Source organism: Jatropha curcas, chromosome 10, assembly GCF_041381405.1.
Source record: "Jatropha curcas cultivar XTBG-Jc1 chromosome 10, XTBG_Jcur_1.0, whole genome shotgun sequence".
Lineage (NCBI taxonomy): Eukaryota > Viridiplantae > Streptophyta > Magnoliopsida > Malpighiales > Euphorbiaceae > Jatropha > Jatropha curcas.
This window is the reverse complement of record NC_143160.1, coordinates 26,333,102-26,355,811: the sequence shown is the minus strand read 5'-3', so window position 1 is coordinate 26,355,811 and position 22,710 is coordinate 26,333,102. Positions and strand designations below refer to the sequence as shown.

Here is a 22,710-nt window from a genome sequence, read left to right as displayed (position 1 = left end):
TTTATGTGTTATCCACATTATAGATATATACAATAATGGTTTGAGTGAGATAACAATAACATTTGATTGTGACAATGTATTGTTTGTTGAATAGTTTCTCCATTAAAGTTTATGAATTGAAGTGGTCTGTGATATATGGAAGGAATCATGCCGATTAATGACTTGTGACCGCCATAATCCAATTATATTAATTCTAATTAAGGTAAACATGATAGACTCAAGAAATGCACATGGACCAACTGGGAGATTGTTAGATTATTTAATAATCTATATGTAGCCCATGTGATTAAAGGGCTGGTTCTAATTAAGATGGCCCAAGATGATAGTTATTGGGCTTAATGGATAAGAGCCAGTTAGGGTTTTAATACCCTTCTTCTGCCTTGTAAAAGTAAAAGGAGTCGACAGCTTAGGGTGAACACAGAAAAGAAAACAAAATAGAGAGTGTGACGGCTGCCTGAAACACATACGGTGATAGCTTATTTGAGAGAACTCATAAAAGAAACTCTCGTAGTTGTTGATTATTCTCTGATCATTGAGAGAAAACTTACGGACAAAAGGCCAGAGGAAGAAACATAAATCTGCTGTTACGGTGAGAATCGAATTGCCACAACGAGGTAACCCATAACATAAATCTGCTGTTATGGATCAAAGTACGCTTTCGATTATTGTCTATTTCTATCAAACAAATTCTATAAACAATAGATCTCAACATTATCAACTAGAGTTTAGTAAATTCATCCCTTCTCAAAGCTACTTCTTAGCTACTCCAATCAATCTTTCTTCTCCTTTTATCAATTCTAGCTTCTCAACAATCCCTAGCCCAAAATTCTTTGCCACCTCAATACTGTAACCAACCTCCATCACATAAAGATCAAATATATATTCCAAATTTAAATCGAATGGCTGGTAAGGTCATTCTTATAGTAGGAGGCTAACTTTATTGAGGGACATCAAACAAACCAATCCAAATTTTTAGAATTTAATATGTTTTATGTATTTAAAAGTTGAAAAGTAATCCATATGTTTCATATAGTGTTCCTATAAATACCTCTTTAAAGTGGGAAGAACAAAAAATAAGGAAATTTTGAAGTATTAAAATTATCTATATTTCTACTTTCTCCATTCTCATATGATGAGTTTTTTTTTTCAAAGAGAACTAAAATTCAAATCAAACAGTCTAAATTAAAGATTTTTTAATTTTTATTAAGCAAATGATCGATATTTTTTATATGTTTTTCGTTGTAGTTATTTGTATAAGATCCACACATGGTTTTTATGGATTGTGGAATAATTTTAAAAATAAAATGTCAAATTGAGATAAAATATCCAAAATAAATACAAATAAATCTATTCGTAACTTGTGTTATGATTCTCTAATTTAAAACAGCTCAAGCATAGTTACAGGACAATTAGATATTGTCTATTTGTTATTCACGAGTTGATTAGTTCCATTCCTAGGTGGGGTCCAATCTTCACATGTCCTTTGTAATTACAAAGCTAACATATGTAGCATAGCATGTATGGATGACAAGCGAGTGAATATTACTATATATATATATATATATATATATAATATAATATAATGACAATAAAGCCTCTCTTGACTTGCAGTGTCTGTCTCCTACAAAATACAAATGACAAACCTCCCCATTATCCTTCTCATTCGGTGTACCAACATCTTGCTTGTCTTTTGGAAACTTCTGAAAATAAAAACTATATTATTGCTCACATAAAACAAATTTTTTGTTTCGAGTTCGAGTTTTCTGCATCTATTTTGTGAGTTAAGAAAAGCGCTGTCATATTGTGTAACCCGCAGCGTTAGTTTAACATATTAAATCTCTCAATGAAATTGTTTGGAAAAATAAATAAATTTTTGTTTTTCTCGACGCTTATTTTCATCCTCAGGTCAAAAAATGTATTCAGATAATTTATTTTTTATACAATCCATCCGTGGATCGGTTGTTTTGCTCCTTTTATAATACTCTAATCTACTTGAAAGCATGAAAATAGAATTAAATATTAAACCTGCTAAAGTTGTTTAACAAGTTGCAGTTTGATGACAAAACTATTTGTATCTGTTTGTTTTATTTCAGAGATAAATCCACTGTTTAGAAAAACTGCTTTTGGAAATCCATAGGTCTTCTTTATTTTATTTTTATTATTTTAATTTCTATTGAAATTCAAATATCTCTTAGCTCTAAAACCATTTTAGTGTATTCACTTTTTAATTTATATTCATATAAAAGGTAACTCTCCTAACCCAACGGTTTTCATACTCAAGACTCGAAACCAAAATCTTTAGTTAAAGTTATTTTTAAAGCAATTTTTAATAAATTATTTTCTAAAAAATAAGAAAATTAAGTATTTTTTATATTTCATTTATGTTTAGATATTTTTACTATTGAACCCACTAATAATTTAACTACAATTTTTTTGCTTTATATTCAATGTCAAGAGGTCACTTCATAATATATTATATATGTAAAAATTAAATAGCAGTTTAATTCTTATTTAGCAGTTATAGTAATTAAATGACAAAATGATTAAAATAGATAATGATATATAATTTGATTAAAAAATTTATTATGTTCCTCTCAAAAAGTTTCCAATTTTCTTTTTTAAAAACAAAAAAACAAAAAAGAAAAAGAAAAAGGAAAACACAACAGAACACAAATAGTAGACTAGACAGTGATAGAGAAATTATTGGAATATATTATACTATACGTTTTGTCAATATAATGCTTCTTGGCTGCATTATATACAACCCTTATGCTTTAGGATTAATATTCGTACATTAATATCCTCTGTATGTATGTTTGTCCATTGTAATACATAATAATACATTTCTTGTTCCTATTCAATGAAATTCAGCAATGTCAAAGCTCTGTAATCTTTCAATCCTTGTTAATGGCGAAGAAACTTTCTTTCTACATGAGGTAATCAATTAATCTCCATTGTTATTATTATAAAGGTTTACAATTAATAAAATTGATTATTACTGATGATTGGATTCTGCAGAAAATTGTATCAGTATATTCTGGAAAGTTGAAGAAGATGATCAAAAAAGAAAAGAGAAAAAACAGTTCAGTTATCGAAATCGAAGACTTTCCAGGAGGATCAGATGGGTTTGAATTGGTTTCAAGATTCTGTTACAACAATGGCAGAATTGAAATCACAGTTTCAAATGTCTGTCTTCTCCATTGTTGTGCAATCTTTCTTGAAATGACTGATGAGAAATTAGTCTCAAACTGCAACAACAACAATAATAATAAGAAGAAGAATCTCTTGAAACAAACAGAGATTTTTCTTGAAGGAATATTTTACTGGTCATGGAAGGATACAATTGCCAGTCTAAAAACATGCGAGTCATTTTTCAGTTCTGCAGACTCATATGGACTTATCCAAGAACTAATATGCGGTTTATCAGCTAAGATTGCTCAAAACTCAGATATTAATCTTCTTGCTTCTTCTTCTTCATCATCATCTTCGCCGGAAACTGCCTTCAGACTCTCCTCTTCAGCAAAAACAACACCAGAATCGAAACATAAGCCATCTTTCTCTTCAGGAAAAAAATGGTGGTTTGATGATTTATCCTCATTGTCTCCATCCATTGTCGAGAAGTTGATAAAGAATTTAGGAGCATATGGGAGTGATAACAATAGCTTAACCTTGACAAAGTTCATCCTCCATTATCTGAAAAATAGAGGCGGAATGAGGTCTGGTGGCCATGAGTATGGTGGTCTAGCAGAAACAGCAGTTTATGGAGTGAGTTTAGTGGGAAGAAGTGCATTTTCTTGCAGAGGGCTGTTCTTGATACTAAGGAATTTGTCTGGGTTTGGAATGAGCAAAGATTGCAGAGGAAAATTAGAGAGACTGATAGGAAATTTTCTTGATGAAGCAACATTAGATGATTTGCTTATATCTGGGCATCATGAGAGAGGTGTTTATGATGTTAATTTGGTTTTAAGGTTAATAAGAATATTTGTTAATGGTGAAATGGTTTCTTTTGAAAGGATGAAGAAAGTTGGAAGATTGATTGATCAATATTTAGGGGAAATATCACCTGATCATAACCTTAAGATGTCCAAATTTCTTGGAGTTATGGAGAGCTTACCAGATTCTGCTAGAGACTGCTTTGATGGGGTGTACAAAGCCATTGATATGTATCTTCAGGTTAGTATTATTGGACACCATTTTTCCTCATTATCTATTTTTCCTGTTTGCATTTACTCTTTTTACATGAAGTTTCGGATGTTTTATAACAATTGTTTTAAATTTTGATGATGAAGGACAATATAAATTTGTCTCAATTTGCTTCGTATAAATGAATTCCATAAAATTTAGTATAAATTAACTTTAAACTTTTAATTTTAAGTTTATAAAATGAATTTCATACAAGACATAAAGAGATTAAGAGAGATAATAATTTATTTTTAGAGGGACTCCTACTGTTAGTAGCAGAACAAGAAATTATATCATTAGTTTTCATATAATTAGAGTTCGGCGCAATTTAATTCTTTAAGGACGAGATGAAAAGGCAGAAATTTTTAATCAAAAGTTTTAGTTTAAACTCTAGATATGAAGTCTCTTTAAACATTCATCCTCAAGAGACCCGTTGGATACAAATTCGGATTAATCAGACCAGTAGACTTTGAATGGCGGGTAATTTAACAAAAAAAAAAAAAAAAAAGTCACGCGTAAATTATGGCAACTTAGTCTGCTACCAACAAAATAGTAAATTGTCATTACTTGAAATGATAAATAATAATTTTCAAATAATGCCAAGATTCAATTCTGGTCCTTCATATGATGTGGGATGATTTTATTATTTTAGTTCAATATTTAATAATGAGGATTTATTGAACATGGAAATTACAGTCTCACCCCACACTCCCATTTGAGGAAAGATCAAGAATATGTGGATGTCTCAACTATGAGAAGCTGAGCCTTGAGGCATGTAAAGACTTGGCCAAGAATCCAAGAATCCCTCCAAACATTGCAGTTGAAGCACTCAAATCCCAAAAGTGTCAACTTGAAGAAGATGATTATAATATGAATAAGGACAATGAAGATATGAAAATTAACATACAGAAGATGCAAAGAAGAGTGGGTGAGTTGGAAAAGGCTTGCAGAGAGATGAAAGGTCAGATGTCATGGTTGGTTAAGAGAAATGTCATTATTGCACCTTCCCATTCCAGAACATTACCTAGACTCTGTTGAATGGATTGGAATTTGATACACAACTTATATAATTCTTCTTTTTTTTTTCAAATATTTTACCAAGATATTATGATTATATATAGATTCATGAATGTGTTCCAATTGTGTATGATTGTAACTTTGGTCTGTTTTTCAGTTAATCAAACTTTTGAGAATTGCTTATAACTATTTTTTTTACCCATTTGGAAAATAGAAAAAGTGTGTATGTATGAGGAAAGGAGATTTTTTGTTTGGCCTCGTGCATAAAGTTAACTATGTGCTTTCAACGATTATTCTTGTAACCCTTAAATTTTGCAGGGAATCCATTGTATGACCCTCTACTTTTATATTTCAGTAATAATGTCCCTCGCTAAAATGAAATGTGAAAGTATAGGTCATGATTGATTCCTGCAAAGATATTTTGTCTGTTATTATTGAAATGTGATAGTGTAGTGTCATGATTGAATCTCGCAAAATTTAGGGGCCACAAAGATAATCGGTAAAAATATAAAATCAAATTAATATATTAAATTTTTTTTTTTCATGTTTACATCGGTGGATGTTAGATATGTATATACATGTAGAAATAAGAAATGACACTGAAATAAAAGGAAGCCTAAATAGAGATGGAGGATGGAAAAAAGGGTGGAAGGTAATATTTTCGGTTAATGGGTTAGTTGGGTGTGTGAAGAAGAAATATAGGCATAGGACAAAGCATCCTGTCCAATGTTGCTCGCTTGCCTATGTTCTCTTACGTATCATGATCCTCCATGTGTTATGGTATCAAAATAGTTAGTAGATTAGTTGTATATAATATGGAAGTGAGGGAATAAATCATTCTAATGACTGAGTAATACATAGATATTATGTACGAGGCAACTTGGACATAATTAGGTTCATTTATTGTCAGGACTCGAAATTGTAGGCAAGACCAGTATAGGGTTCAAGTAAATTTAAAGCCCCAACGGCTCGTAATAAGTCTAAATCACATAGTTCAATCATACCAAACGGATATCTAGAAACAGTAAGCCCATATTATTTCATATATATAAATTTAACAATCACATTATTCCTGACTCAATTTCAACATCTCAAGTAATGTATAATTCGAGCCTAATTATAATACACATCATTCATAATATGAGCTAACTGGTTTATACATGAACTTAATTAAATATTTAAAATATCCTTAAGGTCATCATCGGTTAACATGCTCTTAATAATACATATTTAGAATAATGTAAGCCCTACAACTATGGAGTTTAACAATAAGTAGGTATAAAAGAGTCTATATATATAAAGTTTAAATACATAAATTCACCCCTAAACTTTGCGACTTTAACCTTATGACACTCTAAATTTTGCGGATGACCTATTGTGCACCTGAATTTGTAAATTTTGATTATATTACACACATTTCAATACTAATATCAATAATTTTTAGGGATTTTGACTTTTATCTGAAAAATATCGACTTGACATGTAGTTAGTGTGACTTTTTAAACAATAATTTTCATAAAATTTAACTTTTTAATGAGTATTTAATTAATCTAAATTTGCAAGTTGAAGTACTGAACAAAATAAATTTGAAAATTAAAGTGTTTAATAGATATGATTTTATAAGTTGAAGTATTTGATTGGTCAAAGTAAAAAGGTACCACAAGATTACATTAACAAAATTCATGGGTGAAATTATATATTAGGCCTATATATAAGTTACATAACTCAAATATCTACAAAATTAAAAATAAATTTTATAGCCCTGCGAAGAAGAATGCACAGCTCTAATCGAACAATGAAGAATCTACTTCCCCAAAAGATTAAACAAATGAAAAATGAGTTTTTACAACTCAGTAAATAATAATAAATAATGCATGATACAAAGATTCACCTGAAATACTTCCTAAGATACTAAAATGAACACAAAATCAATCAAGTATATGGCACAACATCAGCATCCACAAATAATTATACATTCACATAATCAAACAAGTGAAAATTAATCAGTGGCGTCACCAAGAACCCGATTCCTCATACGTGGCCGACCAATTAAATCCTCACTTGACCATTTCTCTCATTGTTTTTACATTCTCTCTTTTCTTTTCCATTACCAATAAGAGGTCATCCGGTGATTTTTTTCATATCATTTATATATAGATGCAGACGAGGTGTCGATCTATCCATACATGGTTAACAATATCACAAACTGTCCTTGTGATTCACTTCATCCCAATTCCATATAAAATTCCATATAAGTACAAATAAGGCACAGAAATATCACAATACAAATAATCGAACAATTCATTCGAAATAATGCTCCAAATCAATAATTAATATGCAAACATAAAAATATAATTATGATGTAAATAAATATAATCATAATAATAACATAGTAATATAAAAATAAATGCTAAGTTATCATTTATTTCTTTATAAAGTAAATAATATATATATATATATGCAAGTAATGATATCGACTGTTTATTATCAATCACAGTGAAAGAAAGAAAAAAAAAAAAGCGTTTATTTGGAGTTTGACTTGCAGGAGTGGTAGAGGAACTCAGATGATCCAATGGTAATACTCGCTAGAAATTGAAACTTTCCGGTTAAAATGACCGGCATTAGTTGTCATGAACAAAATCCGATTCTGCCGGCGCTAGCTTGGCCGGAACTGATGAGGACAGTGGCCGGTGAAGCTACTAGAGACGATGGAAGGATGCAACCGGCCGGTTCTTGGCTGGTCTCACCAGAGATGTCAAAAGAATATAGAAAGAAAGAGTTTTCCTGATCGGAAAAACCCCCTTCAATCTCTCTCATTGTCGCACTATGACTGGCTGGCCGGCCGGAGATAACGGAGAGCGGTGACCGGAGATGCTGCTAAGGAGAGGAAAGGATCACGTCCGCCAGTTAAGGGTTAGCGTCGCCGGAAAGACGAAAAGAGAGGCTGGAGTCACAACTGTGCCAATTGAAAAGAAAATCGCAGCTTCACTTGTGATTACTGCGCTCGCCAGAAACGAAAACAGGGAAGGGAAAACGACAGTGAGGTGACGGCGACAGGAGGAGGCGATGTTGGTCGGACCAGGCAGTGATCAGAAAAAAGAAAATGGTGGGGGAAGTGGGTTGTGCACAATCGGGAAGAAGGCGGAGATGGGTTTAGGGTAAAATGGTGAATTTGGGTTTTCTAGAGAGTTCTACTTGTTCAGTGGGTGGTTGTGTTCAAATTGAGTTTGATTCGGTCCAAATCAGGGGTTTTACTTGGTTTTCAATTAGTTTAATTTAGTTTTTTAGTTTGGTTTAGCTATATAGAAATTTTTTTGTATTAAATTTTGCTAAATAAATTCATGGGGTAGTAATTAATTTATTTTTAAATATAATAATGTTTTTTTAATATCATTGGTTAAAATTAATATTTAAATTTTAAGTGACATTTTTTGAAAAAATTTGCGGGGTCGTTTCATTTATAGTGCAAGTAATTTCAACTGTGAGTTTAATTATTTAAAGAATATTGTACCTAAATGATTTAGTGTTAATATAAGTTTAAATCACATAAATATTTTTATTAATAATAAAATTTAAAATTATTTAATTCTATCGAAAAATTTCTTTTTAAATAATATGAATTTTATTTTTTATCCTCACAATAAAATTTGAAACTCTATCTATAAGTTTAGTTTAATCTTCTCATTTATGTAAGATGGAGAGTGAAAAATTTCGAATTCGAATTCTCTCGATTACAGCAATTTTTACTAATTTAGCGAGTCAAGAGAAAATTACTCATATTAGTCTATAGTGTTATTTTGGTCTTCTTACATAAATAAAATGAAATTCATAGTGTAAAACCCCTAAGATTTCACATTTCATGGATTTTGTGAAATTCGTGAAGTTGCATCCTAAACGGAACCGATTTCAATAACCGATGCTCTGCGTAATCTTGAAACAAAAACAGAAACTTTAAATTTAACATTTAATCCAAACTTCAGACCTTTTTTCCTTTCTGCCCCTTCTCCGAATTGAAAATTGCGTTACAAGGCTTTGAGGGCAAAAATTGAAAACCTTATATAAAGGCGTTCAAACCTTTTAACATACTAATTATCCAAACAATCATTTCTTTTAACAAGTAAAAACATTTGCTCAATTCATTTGACTCCGTCCGGTCACTTTTCTTAACCTTTATACTTTTGTATTTTTTTTTAATCAAGATGGTTATAATAAGATTACCCATTCTGTTCTAGCAAATCTTGAGGCAAGGTAAGCAGCCTCCTCTACCGTGGGTGCATTAGTTAAGATCATGCTATAACCAAGTATTTCAAGTTTAAACAAAGTATTTCAAATGAGATGAACATAACAACATTGTTCAATAAGGGTCCACTGTGCCATAACAATCTATTGACAAGTCCTAAATGCACATAATAAATAACTCCATTAAAGTTGCTTTGCAGCATAAGCTTCCAGTTTTTTAGACCACAAAAATGCCAACTATGCCAAAACTTTTAAGATCAAGAAGACATCCTTTCCACCAGGAATAATGCCAAAACAACCACTTCCATATGAAGTGGAACGCCAAACAAAGCCAGAAATTCTTGCAGAAGTCCTCAATAACGGTACCTATCTCTATCTCTGTCCCTATCTCGGTCTCTGTCACGGCCATAATCTCTGTCTCGGTCATAGTCATACTCCCTGTCTCTATCTTTTCCCCTATCCCGCTCTCTACTTCTACTTCTGTGCCTATCCCTAGCATTATATTCTCTGTTCTTGCTGCTTTCCCTATCATCCCGCTCCCTCCCGCCATCCCTGCTTCTCTCCCTTGCATCTCTGTCAGCCACACCTGCAAAAATACCATTTTCATTATCATACATAGAAAACCACCTGCTCCAACAGGCAACCATCTCGAATAACTCTTTCAAGTGCTCCTCTAATTCAAATAAACGATAAGCTCGTGTCAGTGCAAAATGTCAAGCTTAAACAAGCTCACAGCTTTTTAACTTGGTTGAAAACACGAATTGGTGCACAAAATAAATTTTCAGAAAAGCAAATGAATGAATCACTTTGCCAAATCCTTATGTCAATCACTATTGAAGTAAGAGAAATCAAATATGGATTTGTAAAGCAACTCCTTGTACTATTAGGATCAGCACAGAAACAACAAAATTCCAGATGCAACATGATAGTCAATCAACAGGACAAGCTCGTGAGCTCAAACAATTCATGTTGATGCAATTTACTTGCACGAAAGGTTAATAAAATGAGCAATTTCATCTTCATTTCACATGCTAAAACACGCACTAAACTAACAGGCGCTTCCATTTTTTTACAAGTAAAAGCATTCCCCGTAGGAAACTACTCAACTCCTAAGCTGCAGAATTTGTAAGAAAGGCCTAATCATGAAAAATTAACAAGGAAAAAGCTCAAATTGGTCCTTAAAATCTTGTTTAGGAGTAATCTCCAAAGTTTCAAACAACATTAAAGGACACAGTTCTTCACTCCAAAGTAACCTCAGGGTCAATGATTTTATTTTAGTAAACTGAAACATTTCATTAGCTATGCAGAAAATTTTAAATTAGAGAAATTCATCAGTCTCCAGGAAAAATTAACACCAAAACCAGCTGCAGAAGTATTATGATGAAAAATTTTAAGTTAGCTCAGTAAAATTCAATAAATGAAGGTAAAAGCAAATTATTCTTCCTATTTTAATGGCGTCATTTCAGGAGTTATTTAAATAATGTAAAGAGAAAGCAAGGTTCCTTCAATTTGACTTTTGCTCTACACCTCATTTATTTTTAATAATACTCTAACTTGAATGTCATGTTAAATTTCCAGTTGGATTCTTTCCAGAGTCTTGCCAAAAATAGCTGAATACTCCAGTAAGAAATTTGAACTTTAATGACAACACTGAAACTTTGTGTTGTGACCACAGTGAAAATTAGTGCAAAGCTAAGTGATCAATAGAATGATTAACCCCCTTTATGTTCTTGCTTGTGGTTGATTGTGAATTCTATATAACTCCTTAAACTACATTGAATAGAAAAATTTTGGTAGAGTATGACATGCACTGTCCAAAAAAGAACTCCCGTAAAAGAAGAGATGTATATATATAGATAGCTATGGTTATATCTGCGTATGTTTAATAAGCCTTCTTATGTATTATCAATAATTTCCACAAAAAGCGGTAAGATGATGTACTGGCAGCAAATTCACTAGAATAATACACATGTAACAACCAGAAAGTACTAGATGATGGTGCAAATAAGGCTGGGCAAAATTTGACATAATTCGAGTTCCTAAATCTTTAAACTTTTCCTAAGCTCTTGGTTCTCTGCCAGTATAAAAATGTTATATACTTAAAATACACCTTCTCAAAAAGAATGAGAATCTTCCCATGATATTCTTAATAAATGTCTATAATGGTGTTGGAATCTAAAATTCTGCATTATCTATCTATCCTAACCAACACCCCCTTTCTCTATGTCCACAGGAATAGACTTCATTGACAGCAAAGAATTTTATCATGGACTTCTGTTCAAGTACTCGAGTACTTTTTATTGTTTTTCTTCTTATTCTGTAATTTGAAGTAGACTTCGGTGCCACTATACATCATCCTAGCTAAACCATTGCTATTACCATATGCTACATGTCACTTCACTTTGAATATACCAATAGTGCTGGTCAAATCCTAATATTTCAATTGCAAAGATTGAGAGGTAACCTCTGCCTTTTCCCCTCCATAACAATGAAGTTTAGTTTAGTTTTTTTTTTTTTTTTTTCCTGTTGTCATTGTTATTGTTAGCACGCCCTAGGATGCCCTTTATTAACTAATAAGCAAATAACCTAATTTCTGACTGAAAAAAACATTTAAAAAAAAAAAAACCACAGATTGTTGTTCCTCGCAAAACAAACTATACAAATCAAAGGGAATCCATCGGTCTCATATATACTTAGAGGAATTCCATTCAGACAATCAGAAACCCCAACACTGATTACCAAGCTCTAAAGGACTCTGCTATCTTTATTCTACCCATTTGGCTTCTCTTATCTACTTCACGAAAACCAGGACAAAAGCTCACAACCATCCCTATCCTTTGTCTCTAACCTACTACCTTTTCTCAGTACTTTTACCCTTTGTACAGCAACTGGAAACAGGTATAAAAGCAGGTCAGCTGATCATGTCACTTCATTGATCTGCTCTGATCAGAAACACAAGATCTCAAAAGCAAATTCGTAAATTGCTAAGATGTTCTAGTGTTGTACGAGTAATTAAACACCTCCCGTAACATAATAAACTTTATTTAAAGGATTGACAGAAATTTAAAGGATTGACAGTATGTTTCATTGTCCATAAAGATTAGATATAACACAATTCACAACACTGGCGATAATTGAAATTCGAAACCTAGGATGGACATATTCTAGAAGAACCCTAAGTATTCAGATGGAAATACCACCACTCTTTCAGACAAGTTAGTTTTATGATTGATAAGACACATTATGGGTACTGAAAACCTGACTCCAAAAAAGAGTTCCTAGAAAAGGTCAATTGATCAAGTCAAATTGGTTTTAAATCAAACTTAAAAAATTTTCAGATCAAATTTGAATTTCAAGTTTAAAAAATCAATATACTTAATTCAAAATCACATATATAATTATATAATTATTTTATACAAACGAACTTAAAAGAATAAAAGTTTGAATTAATTGTTAAATTTTATATACATTCTGCTGTTCCTATATGTTTTCAGTCATATTTATTATTATTTGAGAAAATTTATTTATTTTAGTGAGAGAAGTTAAGTTATTTTAAAAATTAGATATATTAATTTCATTATTTGAAAAGTTTTACTTTGCAAAATTGGATGTATTTTCAATTTTAAAATTATTAAAATAGACAGTCCATAATGAAACCTGTAAGATTGGATAATGGATTGAACATGCAGTAATTCATAACAAATTAGGATTTTCAAATTCCTAATCCATTAGGTTCAGATGAAATAAGAGAATTTCCCAATGGATCATATACCCAATACATAGAGACCCTACCACACACCAATAATCCGGTTGATGGTAAATCTGATTAATGTATTTAGTTTTGATTCTTGATATAGATGATTTTTCATTCTAATGTAACAAAACATAAAAATTAATCAACAAGAGGTAGTGGAGTACCATATGTGTCTGTGTAATTTACTTTTCTCGTGTGTGTGTGTGTGTGTGTGTGTGTGTGTGTGTGTGTGTGTGTGTGTGCGCGCGCATGTGTACATAAAATTACAGAACAAATGAATACAGCTTAAAGAAACGCTCACAAACCTAATTCCTCAACTTCCCATCCCGCACGACCAGCACCTGGAAGAACCCTTCCAGATTCAGCTTGTTGGGTCTTGACACGGAACTTTTTCTTCAGATTGCCAAACTCATCATAGAGCTCACCATCATCCTGATATTGGATTGTAAAGTCTGTAATACAGGCAATGGCAAGTTATTCCAAAGATATGACAGTATGAGTAAATCTTACTTCTTCAGCTTCCTTTCGGCGTCGCCTAGTTTCTTCTATTTCTTCTTCATCAAGTTCTTTGTAACCACCACCTCTTCCTCCTCTGCGTAATGACAGATATAAAACATAAATTATGAGATTTTTCTACAGAACTGTAATGAAAACAAGTTGAAAGGAGCAGGAAGGAACCAAAGTGACAGCTTAACAACCTCATAAAGTCACAAACTAAATAGGAGATTTAAGAGAAATCATATATATTCTTTGTGGATAGAATCGAAATCGCTTACATGGTTTAGCTATGGTATGCATATACATATAGTGATGAACATGCATCGTGTTGTTACCCTAATAAAAATGGAACATGAAAGCATGCCTGTTATTAAAGAATGTGATGCTTTGTTTAAAGAATGTGATGCATTGTTCAAAAATCTAAAATAAATAAAGAATGAGTTTTTAGAAAGATAGAAGTGGCTCACATTGAAAATAAGTTCAAGAAAAAGGCAATTTGAGATTATTCTCCAACAATCATTGCTAGAATTACCAATTTAAATATTGACAAATGATGAGTGCAAAAGATAGTAGGAGAAACCAACATCAATAAAATGGTCAAGAAGGATTTGACAACAAAAACTCAATAAAGTACGTACTTAAACTACATGAAAGGACAGCCCCACGTAGTTAGTCCTGAACAAAATCAGCATTAAGGCTGAATCCAGTTGAGTTAATGAACAAAAAGAATGTGAGAATAAGAGTCAAGGTTTAGAAATTAAGAGAAATTTGTGTTGAAAAGAATGAGGATTCATTTAAGTTTTAAGGATTGTTGATCTTTACAAATCCAACACAAAGTTCTAAGATACCAATAAAAAGAAAAGGTGAAAGAATAACGCTCCACTTCTAAAATGTCATCTAAGATCTCCTTAACCACCATAACTTTAGCATCAAGCAAACTCACCAAAGCACTACCATATCTCCCATATATCTGTAATGTTACTAAGACCACTACAAGCAATTATAAATTCCCTAATATTGACAGAATAACATGAGTGTCTCTTGACTATTCCTAGCCTAGTTATATGTACAACAAATATTAATTGTTAATAGTAGTGGTAGCAAAAAAGAGTCCAAGGATAAAGGCCAGTAAAATTATCCTTTAATGAAAGTGTCAAAACCTAACTCAGGATCATAAATACGAGATTGTTTCACTCAAGGTGTAGTTTTCCCTGAAGTACCAAGGCAAATTCAAACACCAGTAGAGTGCCTCAAACTTCCATCATATTACTGATTCCATAATTTGTCTGAATCTAATTGGCATATAAAAGCTAAAAACCTCTTTTTTTTTTTTCGCCTGGTGATGGACTAATTTGGCTTTTCCTTTGGTACATGACCATATGTCATGACAAGGATCCAAAGGTATCAACAAAACCAGCACCCATTAGCTGAAACCCCAAAAATACTACTTCTGATCAATACTCCATGATTATAGCAAGGAAATATTATCTTTCCTCCTCCAAGAGATCAATGGTTAATTAAAGAGATCTATAATTTAAGGGCACCTTTAGTAATGTTACAGTTTCCTTCTTTTATCCTCTTTTTCTCTATTTCTCTCGCCCATCATCTAAACTGTTGGTTGGCAGTCTGTTACTCATTCCAACTTTCTCACAAATCTACACTAGAATACAACTAAAAATTCTTCATGTGCTTCTTTTGAAACAAAGAGATCAATTAAAATTTAATTCCCACCTTTGTTGTTTCTGATTTTGTTGACAGCTGATGATACGCATTTCTGATCTGTGGCAATTTATGATGATGTTCCACAGTTGTTGAAAATAATTGTGATACACTGGTTTTAATGATTGTGTTGCTTTCTTGCTTTCTCTTTTTTTTTTTTCTTTTTGTGTGCGCACGTGTGTTTGTATAAACAGTGAAACAGAAAACACAAACTGAAACAATGTCAAACACATAATAAAAATAGCAACTTTAGAAAATCAAGATTGTAGCTAAACCTTTTGACAAAAAAAAGTTCAAATTATGACTTGAACCTAAACAAACTAAACAACTTAATGTTCCTCTTTCTAATTGATTTGGTCAGCATGCTTACATTTTGCTTCAACAAAACAAGCATAGAAGTCATAGACATGCTAAAAGGTAATACAAAAACTAAACTTAATAAAATGATCATAATTATTAAATGCACATCACGAAAGGTGCAAGGGATTCCACTTGCACCTCAAACCCTTAAAGGTGGGCGATTAACATTGAGCGCATGCCTTAACAGAAAGGCACGCACCTAGGCATGCCAAGGCTATATTTGCTCTGTATGAGTTTTTTTTTTTTTTTTTTTTTTTGAATTCCTTTTCTAGTTATTTCATCTAGGTACTCCTTTGCACTACTTATGCAACATAAGTTCATCTTAATTTATGCACAGAATTTGCTAAAATTTACTGATAGGATCATTCAAATAGATAAAATAAAGCAATTATCAGGTATACCTTACACCACCCTCATTATGACCAGGTTTATTGGTGTTGCAAATATTGCACTTTGTACGTTTTGCCCAATTGATATTGCCACACCTGAAAAATAGAATGAAAAAACATAAGTAATGGAAAAAGGGAGACACAAAAAAACAGTTAACATTTTACTATGCAATTCATGAAGTTCGATGGGAAATATAAACCGCAAGTTGTCAATCAGCTATTCAGATAAAGGCAACATAGGCTGTCAAATATCAAAAATATGCACAAGGAAAAGAAACTGCCTCAAGCTTGCTTAGATTCCAACAGCTTCCATTGTAATGCATGTAAGGTTTACTACATCATAATAGCATCAATTACACATCCTTCAGTACGCTAAAATTGAATAATATAATATGTACAGTGCGAGAAAATCCCGTATCACATAACATAATACTTCTTTTCAAGACTTTTCAAGCTAGCAATAAATTTTTCACGTCGTAAGGACTGAGTGAGAATGCGAGACATTCTCCAGAATCTCATCAAAAATTCCATAGGGCCTCAACAGAGACTAAGTGCTCATTCAAAACACCAGATTTTGCCAGAAGATTCCTTTTAGAAGTTCCGAAGTGCAATCAGACCAGAAATTATCTGTAACTGTACCTCCTCCTCAGGGTTACAGTTTTCTTCGGTAACTCATTGAATTCCTCAGAGGCCTTTCTTAGCATCCATTCATCAGAATTACACGTGGTGGAAAATGGTCCTCACCAAAATTGAGTTTTCACTAGGATTCGACAAGATTTAAACACCTTTTTTAGTCATCAAAGATGGATATGTTTTTCTGTTAGAAGTTTTCATATTCATTCAAACTGTAATATTATTCCTTGTACTGATTTACTATATGCATAATTAAATTATGAAGTTCACAGGACCCATTATCTAACCCTTGCTAATTTTTGCAAAAGTAAATGAGACAATCAAATTGATAATGAAGCCGACCACAAAGACGACAGGAATAGACAAAATACTACAACAATTAAATATTGAGTCAATAATAGTGAGTCATCAAAGAGTACAATAAAGTGAACAAAAAAATGAAAACCAGGGTTTGAAGGTCTCACATAGGACAAGGCCAGTCATTAGGACCAAAAAGTCCAGTAGAACCAGTAGCTGATCGACCATGACCCGCGGTGTTTTGGCTACCACGACCCCTCCCACGACCACCAGCCCCTGCGCTTCCACCAGAGACACCAGAAGGTCTAGCACTTCCGCAACGATTGCAAACCCCACGAAATGCAAAATTTACATTTGAACAACTGCTACAACAGTCAAGCATGAGAAACTATTTACATAAAGATGATAATAAAAATTAACAAGCAAAAAATGAACCAATTCTACAAAAGAGCAAGAAAGAGCTGCTCACCAATATCACATCACAGACCTTGTATTTGGACACAACCAGTCTCCCTCCTGTTGCCATGCTTTTCCTGAAGCATCACCCCTCCCTCTACCTTTTCCACCATCGCCACCATTCATAGTGCTTTCCTCCAACCCACCAAAATCGCCAGCAACATTTGGATCAACCCCAGAGTTATAAGTGTTATCATCTTTGCTTTTGGACTCTGCCATAAAAACTCCAATTATACTACCATGAAAATCCTTGTTGTTGAACCATTCAACAGCAGCTAGAGCAGCATGTGGATCCTCATATGTAACTGTAGCATCCCCCTTCGGCTCATTTGTTATTTTGTCCCGATACAACCATATCTTAGGTCGACCCGATCTCTTGTCTTTCTATTAAGCGTAAAATATAAAAGCAAAAACAAGACAGAGTACAATCAACATTCTGCATATCGAAATAAATACAATAAAAGGTAAACATAAGAGCAAAGTTTGTCATTATGAGAAGAATATGATGAGACTACGTACCTTTAGCACCCCGATAGTGCCGAAATACTCAGCCAACATATTCTCATCAGTCCCTTGAGGCAAGTTGCAAACATAGATAGACCCATTTGAAGGGGCTCCTTTTCCTGGATATGTTGCCATAGTGCCCCAAGTTCATCAAATTAACGAGAAATGAACTGCCTTTCAACTCTACAAAACAACATAACTGATTAGATAACTGTAACCAGCACCAGATATAATGCAAATAAAAATAAAAATAATTATAATTTCTTTGACTTCCAACTGGACACTTTAGTGATGCCAACTTTTGATTTATCTCTACCCATAAAAAGAATACAGTTACAAGTTTCAGAACTAGACATGCACAGTAGTTTGTGAAAAGAGGGAAATGATTCCGTTCCGTGAGGCAGGAAAAGAGTCAAAATTAGGGTTTCAGACAAATCGGCGACTTGAGTTCATAGATTTCGAATTTTAACAGAAATGACCTCACGCTTTCAATTTAGCGCATATAAAACCTTGCTATTTTCAGATTCAGGAATGATAATGGCTACAAAATCAAAAAAACAACAAACGGAAAGCAAAAACATGAAATGAAATACCTGTAAATTGATGATTCGAATCAGAAGGAACTGTCACTATCACGATCAGCTAATTTCAATTAGGGCTTTGCTCCTCCACCTGAAAAGCAAAAATGATAGAAACCAAAACCAACATGCTTCGATTTCTTTTCTGTAAATCTTTAATTAGAAAGAGCAATTATGGGCTGAGAGCGCCCCCACGATAATTACCAGAAGCGCTCAATTTACAAAACAAAGAAGATGTTTGGTCGGAGGGGTGAGCAAATCTACTATACTCCATTTATATACTTATATATAATAACTACATATATACGACAACCTCATCTTCATAAAATTTGAATATCCTATAATAAGGATAGTAATAATCAAGTTAAAATTATATTCTTTCTGTTTCCATTTTATTTACATTATTTTATTTGTAAAATACGCATATTAAGAATCTAATAAATAAAAATTATTTTATCATTTTTTATCCTTAACTCATTAAGATATGAATAAAAACTCTTCATTAAACGAAGAATTATAAAGGTTATCATGAGAAAAATAATTATTTACATATATAAATTTATAAATCTTGCAAATATTTTGGAACATCCAAAAAAAAATAATAAGCAAACAAAATGGAACGAAGGGAGTATTAATTAGTTGATTATTTTATTAAAATAAAGACCAATTTGACCCCTAAACTTATATACAGAGAGCAAAAAGCTCATACTTTACCTTTTGATCCAATTTCAAGAGCAACTCACACAAAATAATTTAATCTAAACCATCTATATATCTATATAAAATTGAAACAAAGAAAAAGTTCAATACCCTTTATCAGCATTATATTTTTCTTTTTTTTTAATTTTAAAATTTTATTTTATTTTTTCTATATTATGATTGGACAACTTAAATATTTCAATTAGTATTTAATGTGAATCATCCATATTGAATTATTTAAATTATTAACTTCGTTTGTATATAATTATCTACTCTAAAATATAGTATATTCAGTTGTTTAAGTTATACGTGTACACTCTATCTAAAATCTAGCTATAATTAGTTGAATTTTTAAATTTAAAAATAATTCTTTTGATAGACAATTTAATTATTTTATTTTTATATTATTGTTTGTAATGGTACAGCTAACGAAGTAACTTACAATCTCTAATTCACGTACACTACTTTGTTTTTTTTTTTTTTTTCTTTTGTTTATTTTGATAGATGTTTTTTTTTATTTTTTTATAAATTTTTAAAGTTTTTCTTTAATTTTTCATATTGTGATTGGATAGTTTAAGTATTTTAATTAATATTTTATTATAAATTATTCGTAGTGCATTATTTAATTGTGAACTCTATATATATAAAGTATTAATAGTGGTATTTTATTATATACTATACTTTGTTTTTTTATCTTTTATTTTTTTTAGAAATTTTTGAAGTTAAGTATTTTAATAAATAGTTTACTATAAAATATCCATATTAAACTATTTAAATTGTTGAACTTTATCTATATGTAATTATCGACCCTATTGTTTAAATTATACTCCCTACCTAAAATCTAGCTACAATAATTGAATTTTTAAATTAAATACAATTTATAGTTTCTATATAACACTACACTTTTAATATTTTATTTTTATTTTTACATCCTTCATAATAACTCATACGACTTTATTTTTATATTTTTTTTCTTTATTTTTATAGAAGTATTATTATTTTTTTAGATTTTAAATTGCGAAACAACATTGTAAAATAAGTTCTAATTTACTATTTTTTAGTCCATATATACTTATTGCCCATTTTATGTTATTGTCATTAAATATGAAGAGAACAACTATATATACCTTTAATTATTATTAATCAGAAATCCTTTAAGGAATTCATATGTATATAACAATTCTTTTGTTTGGTCTTCTCTCTTTTTTTTTTCAATAATAATAACACTTTTGAAATTAATCATATGAATTATATATTATTAAACATTAAAATTTACATTGTACATCATTAAATACAAATTTTTATAAAAAAAAATTATTTTTCTATTTTTTAAAAATAATTTTTAATAATTAATACCTGAAATATAAAGGAAAATTAAGAAAAGACAATTTAGTGTAAATGATAGATAGTAAATAACTAAAAATAATTAATAAAAATATTTATATTTCTTATTTAATGAAAGTGTTTGTATGCTTATGTTTAATTTTAATTTGTATTTAGGTTTAACAATACACACTCATTAAAAATAAAATGAAATTATTTTTGAATTAAAATAAATCAAATAATTTATTCTAATCACTTTTATTCTTGATTTTAATATAAAGTGAAAATAAAAAACATTATAAAATAACATTAATATCATTCAATAATAATTATTACTTAAACAACATATAAATACCCGCGTGCAAAGCGCGGATTAACGACTAGTCTAGATATAAGTCAAAGCATGTGTCAAGCAGGATTGGAATAAAGCGATTGAACTGTAGCAAATTACCAACTCTCCTTCTCACAAACACTAAAATCAACAATTATCCATCTATGCAATGAAAGAAGAAGAGGCAATGAAACTCTTTCATATTCTCCTCCTCTTTGTTTGCCAAATATTTATCTGTATCAATCTTATTTTTTTTATTTGAGTTTTCTTTTCCCCCATGGCCATTGTTAATCAATACCAAGGTAAAACTCTATGCTTATATTGTATTGTTTATTAATCTTCTTTTTTTATAAATGTGTTATTATTTATGTTGAATCCATCTAATAACATTATCAAGACGTTAATCATGTGTTTTCTTCTTTTAATTGAAAAAATTCAACTAATTGTCACCAAAATTCTATGTTAGAGAATTCTGATATAACTTTGAAACAAAACCTTGGAAGAGCAAACTATATCAGGAGATGGTTAATCAAAGTGATTTCCTTTAGTTTTTTTTTTCTTTCAGTTTCTTCAAATCTGTTGCTTTTCTTGAATTGGGTTCTTGCAAATTTTTGGGTTTTCTTTTGAGATTTTGTTTTTACATTTTTGTTACTTTTGTTGATTGGATCCTTAATGAGAAATATATATTTACAAATTCTGTGACAATTGTTAACAGAAATATTGGGCTTTGCTGACTAATTCTTTGTATTTTATGAATTTTAATTTGCAGATGAGAAGAGAATCTAGGATATCTACCGAAAGAAACAACCCCAAAAAGCATATATTATATATATATATATATATATATATATAACTTTGACTACGTGACTTTCACGCATGCTTTCTAACCCAAAATAGATTAAATCGAACTATTTTGTGTGAGTTGCTATTAAAATTGGCTCAAAAGGTGAAATATGAGCTTTTTGCTCTTTTAATATAAGTTTAGGATCTAAATTGGCCTTTATTTCTTATTTTATCAGTTGATTGGTGTTATATATTGATAAATTAAAGACATTAATTCATAAGTTGTGTAGGAAATTATTAACCTCTTGCAGATATCCAATGCTTGAAGTAAAATCTTCTCATTTCTTTGAATTCTTGTTAGGCTAAGTGATTTTACTAGAAATCACTTGGATTCACAACCATATTCACTTCTTTTGTTTGACGTGTTTTTGAGAGGAGCGTTTTTTTCATTTTTTTCGTTTTTCTTTTATGTACTTTTTTGAAAAGAATTGTCCTTCTTCCAAGAAAAACAACTACCTTTTTATTTATGTATGTGGATAATCCAGTACTTGGGGAGTTATTCTAAGGAAGAATAACTTCCTTATCCAATTCACATGGATACAAGTTCGGCTCACTGACATGGGCACCCCGACCCGATCCAATTTCTAACAATTGGATTATTTTATTCTTTAATTTTATTAGTTGAAAAATAAAGGTAGTTAAATTTAAATTGGTTATGTTAATTTCCTATTTGAATCTAAATTATATTAGGAAGTTTAATCTAAATGTAAAATTAACATATAGTTTGATTGGCTAAAAAAATTTTCTTAATAGATTTTTTTTATTGGAAAATTATTTCCTATTTTAATGAAAATTCTATTAATATAAAAGGAGTTGTTAATTAAAGTAATTTTGAGTTTATGACAGTGATCGATTAAATTAATAGTTGTTAAATTTTTTTTGCTTGTA

General features: G+C 31.0%; 2 protein-coding genes across 2 annotated transcripts; one reads left to right on the top strand and one right to left on the bottom strand.

Moving 5' to 3' along the window:
* The first annotated feature begins 2,766 nt into the window (after window positions 1-2,766).
* LOC105648007 (Phototropic-responsive NPH3 family protein) lies at window positions 2,767-5,385 on the top strand. The gene is made up of 3 exons (XM_012234252.4): window positions 2,767-2,936; window positions 3,019-4,173; window positions 4,879-5,385. Exons 1-3 carry the CDS (start codon window positions 2,874-2,876, stop codon window positions 5,218-5,220), a joined length of 1,560 nt encoding a protein of 519 aa, XP_012089642.1. The 5' UTR covers window positions 2,767-2,873; the 3' UTR covers window positions 5,221-5,385.
* Window positions 5,386-9,503: 4,118 nt separating this feature from the next.
* On the bottom strand, window positions 9,504-18,888 carry TAF15 (TBP-associated factor 15). The gene is made up of 8 exons (XM_012234253.4): window positions 18,642-18,888; window positions 18,064-18,231; window positions 17,576-17,928; window positions 17,256-17,450; window positions 16,171-16,254; window positions 13,703-13,784; window positions 13,498-13,624; window positions 9,504-10,024 (listed from the first exon to the last, which is right to left on the bottom strand). The coding sequence occupies exons 2-8, from the start codon at window positions 18,181-18,183 to the stop codon at window positions 9,792-9,794; spliced, it is 1,194 nt and encodes a 397-aa protein (XP_012089643.1). The 5' UTR covers window positions 18,184-18,231; window positions 18,642-18,888; the 3' UTR covers window positions 9,504-9,791.
* Between the last annotated feature and the right edge of the window lie 3,822 nt (window positions 18,889-22,710).

Coding starts and splice junctions, on each gene's coding strand:
- LOC105648007 (XM_012234252.4), top strand. CDS start 2,874: ATGTCAAAGCTCTGTAATCTTTCAATCCTTGTTAATGGCGAAGAAACT. Junction 2,937..3,018: donor AAACTTTCTTTCTACATGAG/GTAATCAATTAA, acceptor TGGATTCTGCAG/AAAATTGTATCAGTATATTC. Junction 4,174..4,878: donor CCATTGATATGTATCTTCAG/GTTAGTATTATT, acceptor TGGAAATTACAG/TCTCACCCCACACTCCCATT.
- TAF15 (XM_012234253.4), bottom strand. CDS start 18,183: ATGGCAACATATCCAGGAAAAGGAGCCCCTTCAAATGGGTCTATCTAT. Junction 16,255..17,255: donor AATGACTGGCCTTGTCCTAT/GTGAGACCTTCA, acceptor TCTATTTTTCAG/GTGTGGCAATATCAATTGGG. Junction 10,025..13,497: donor ATGGGAAGTTGAGGAATTAG/GTTTGTGAGCGT, acceptor GTATTTTTGCAG/GTGTGGCTGACAGAGATGCA.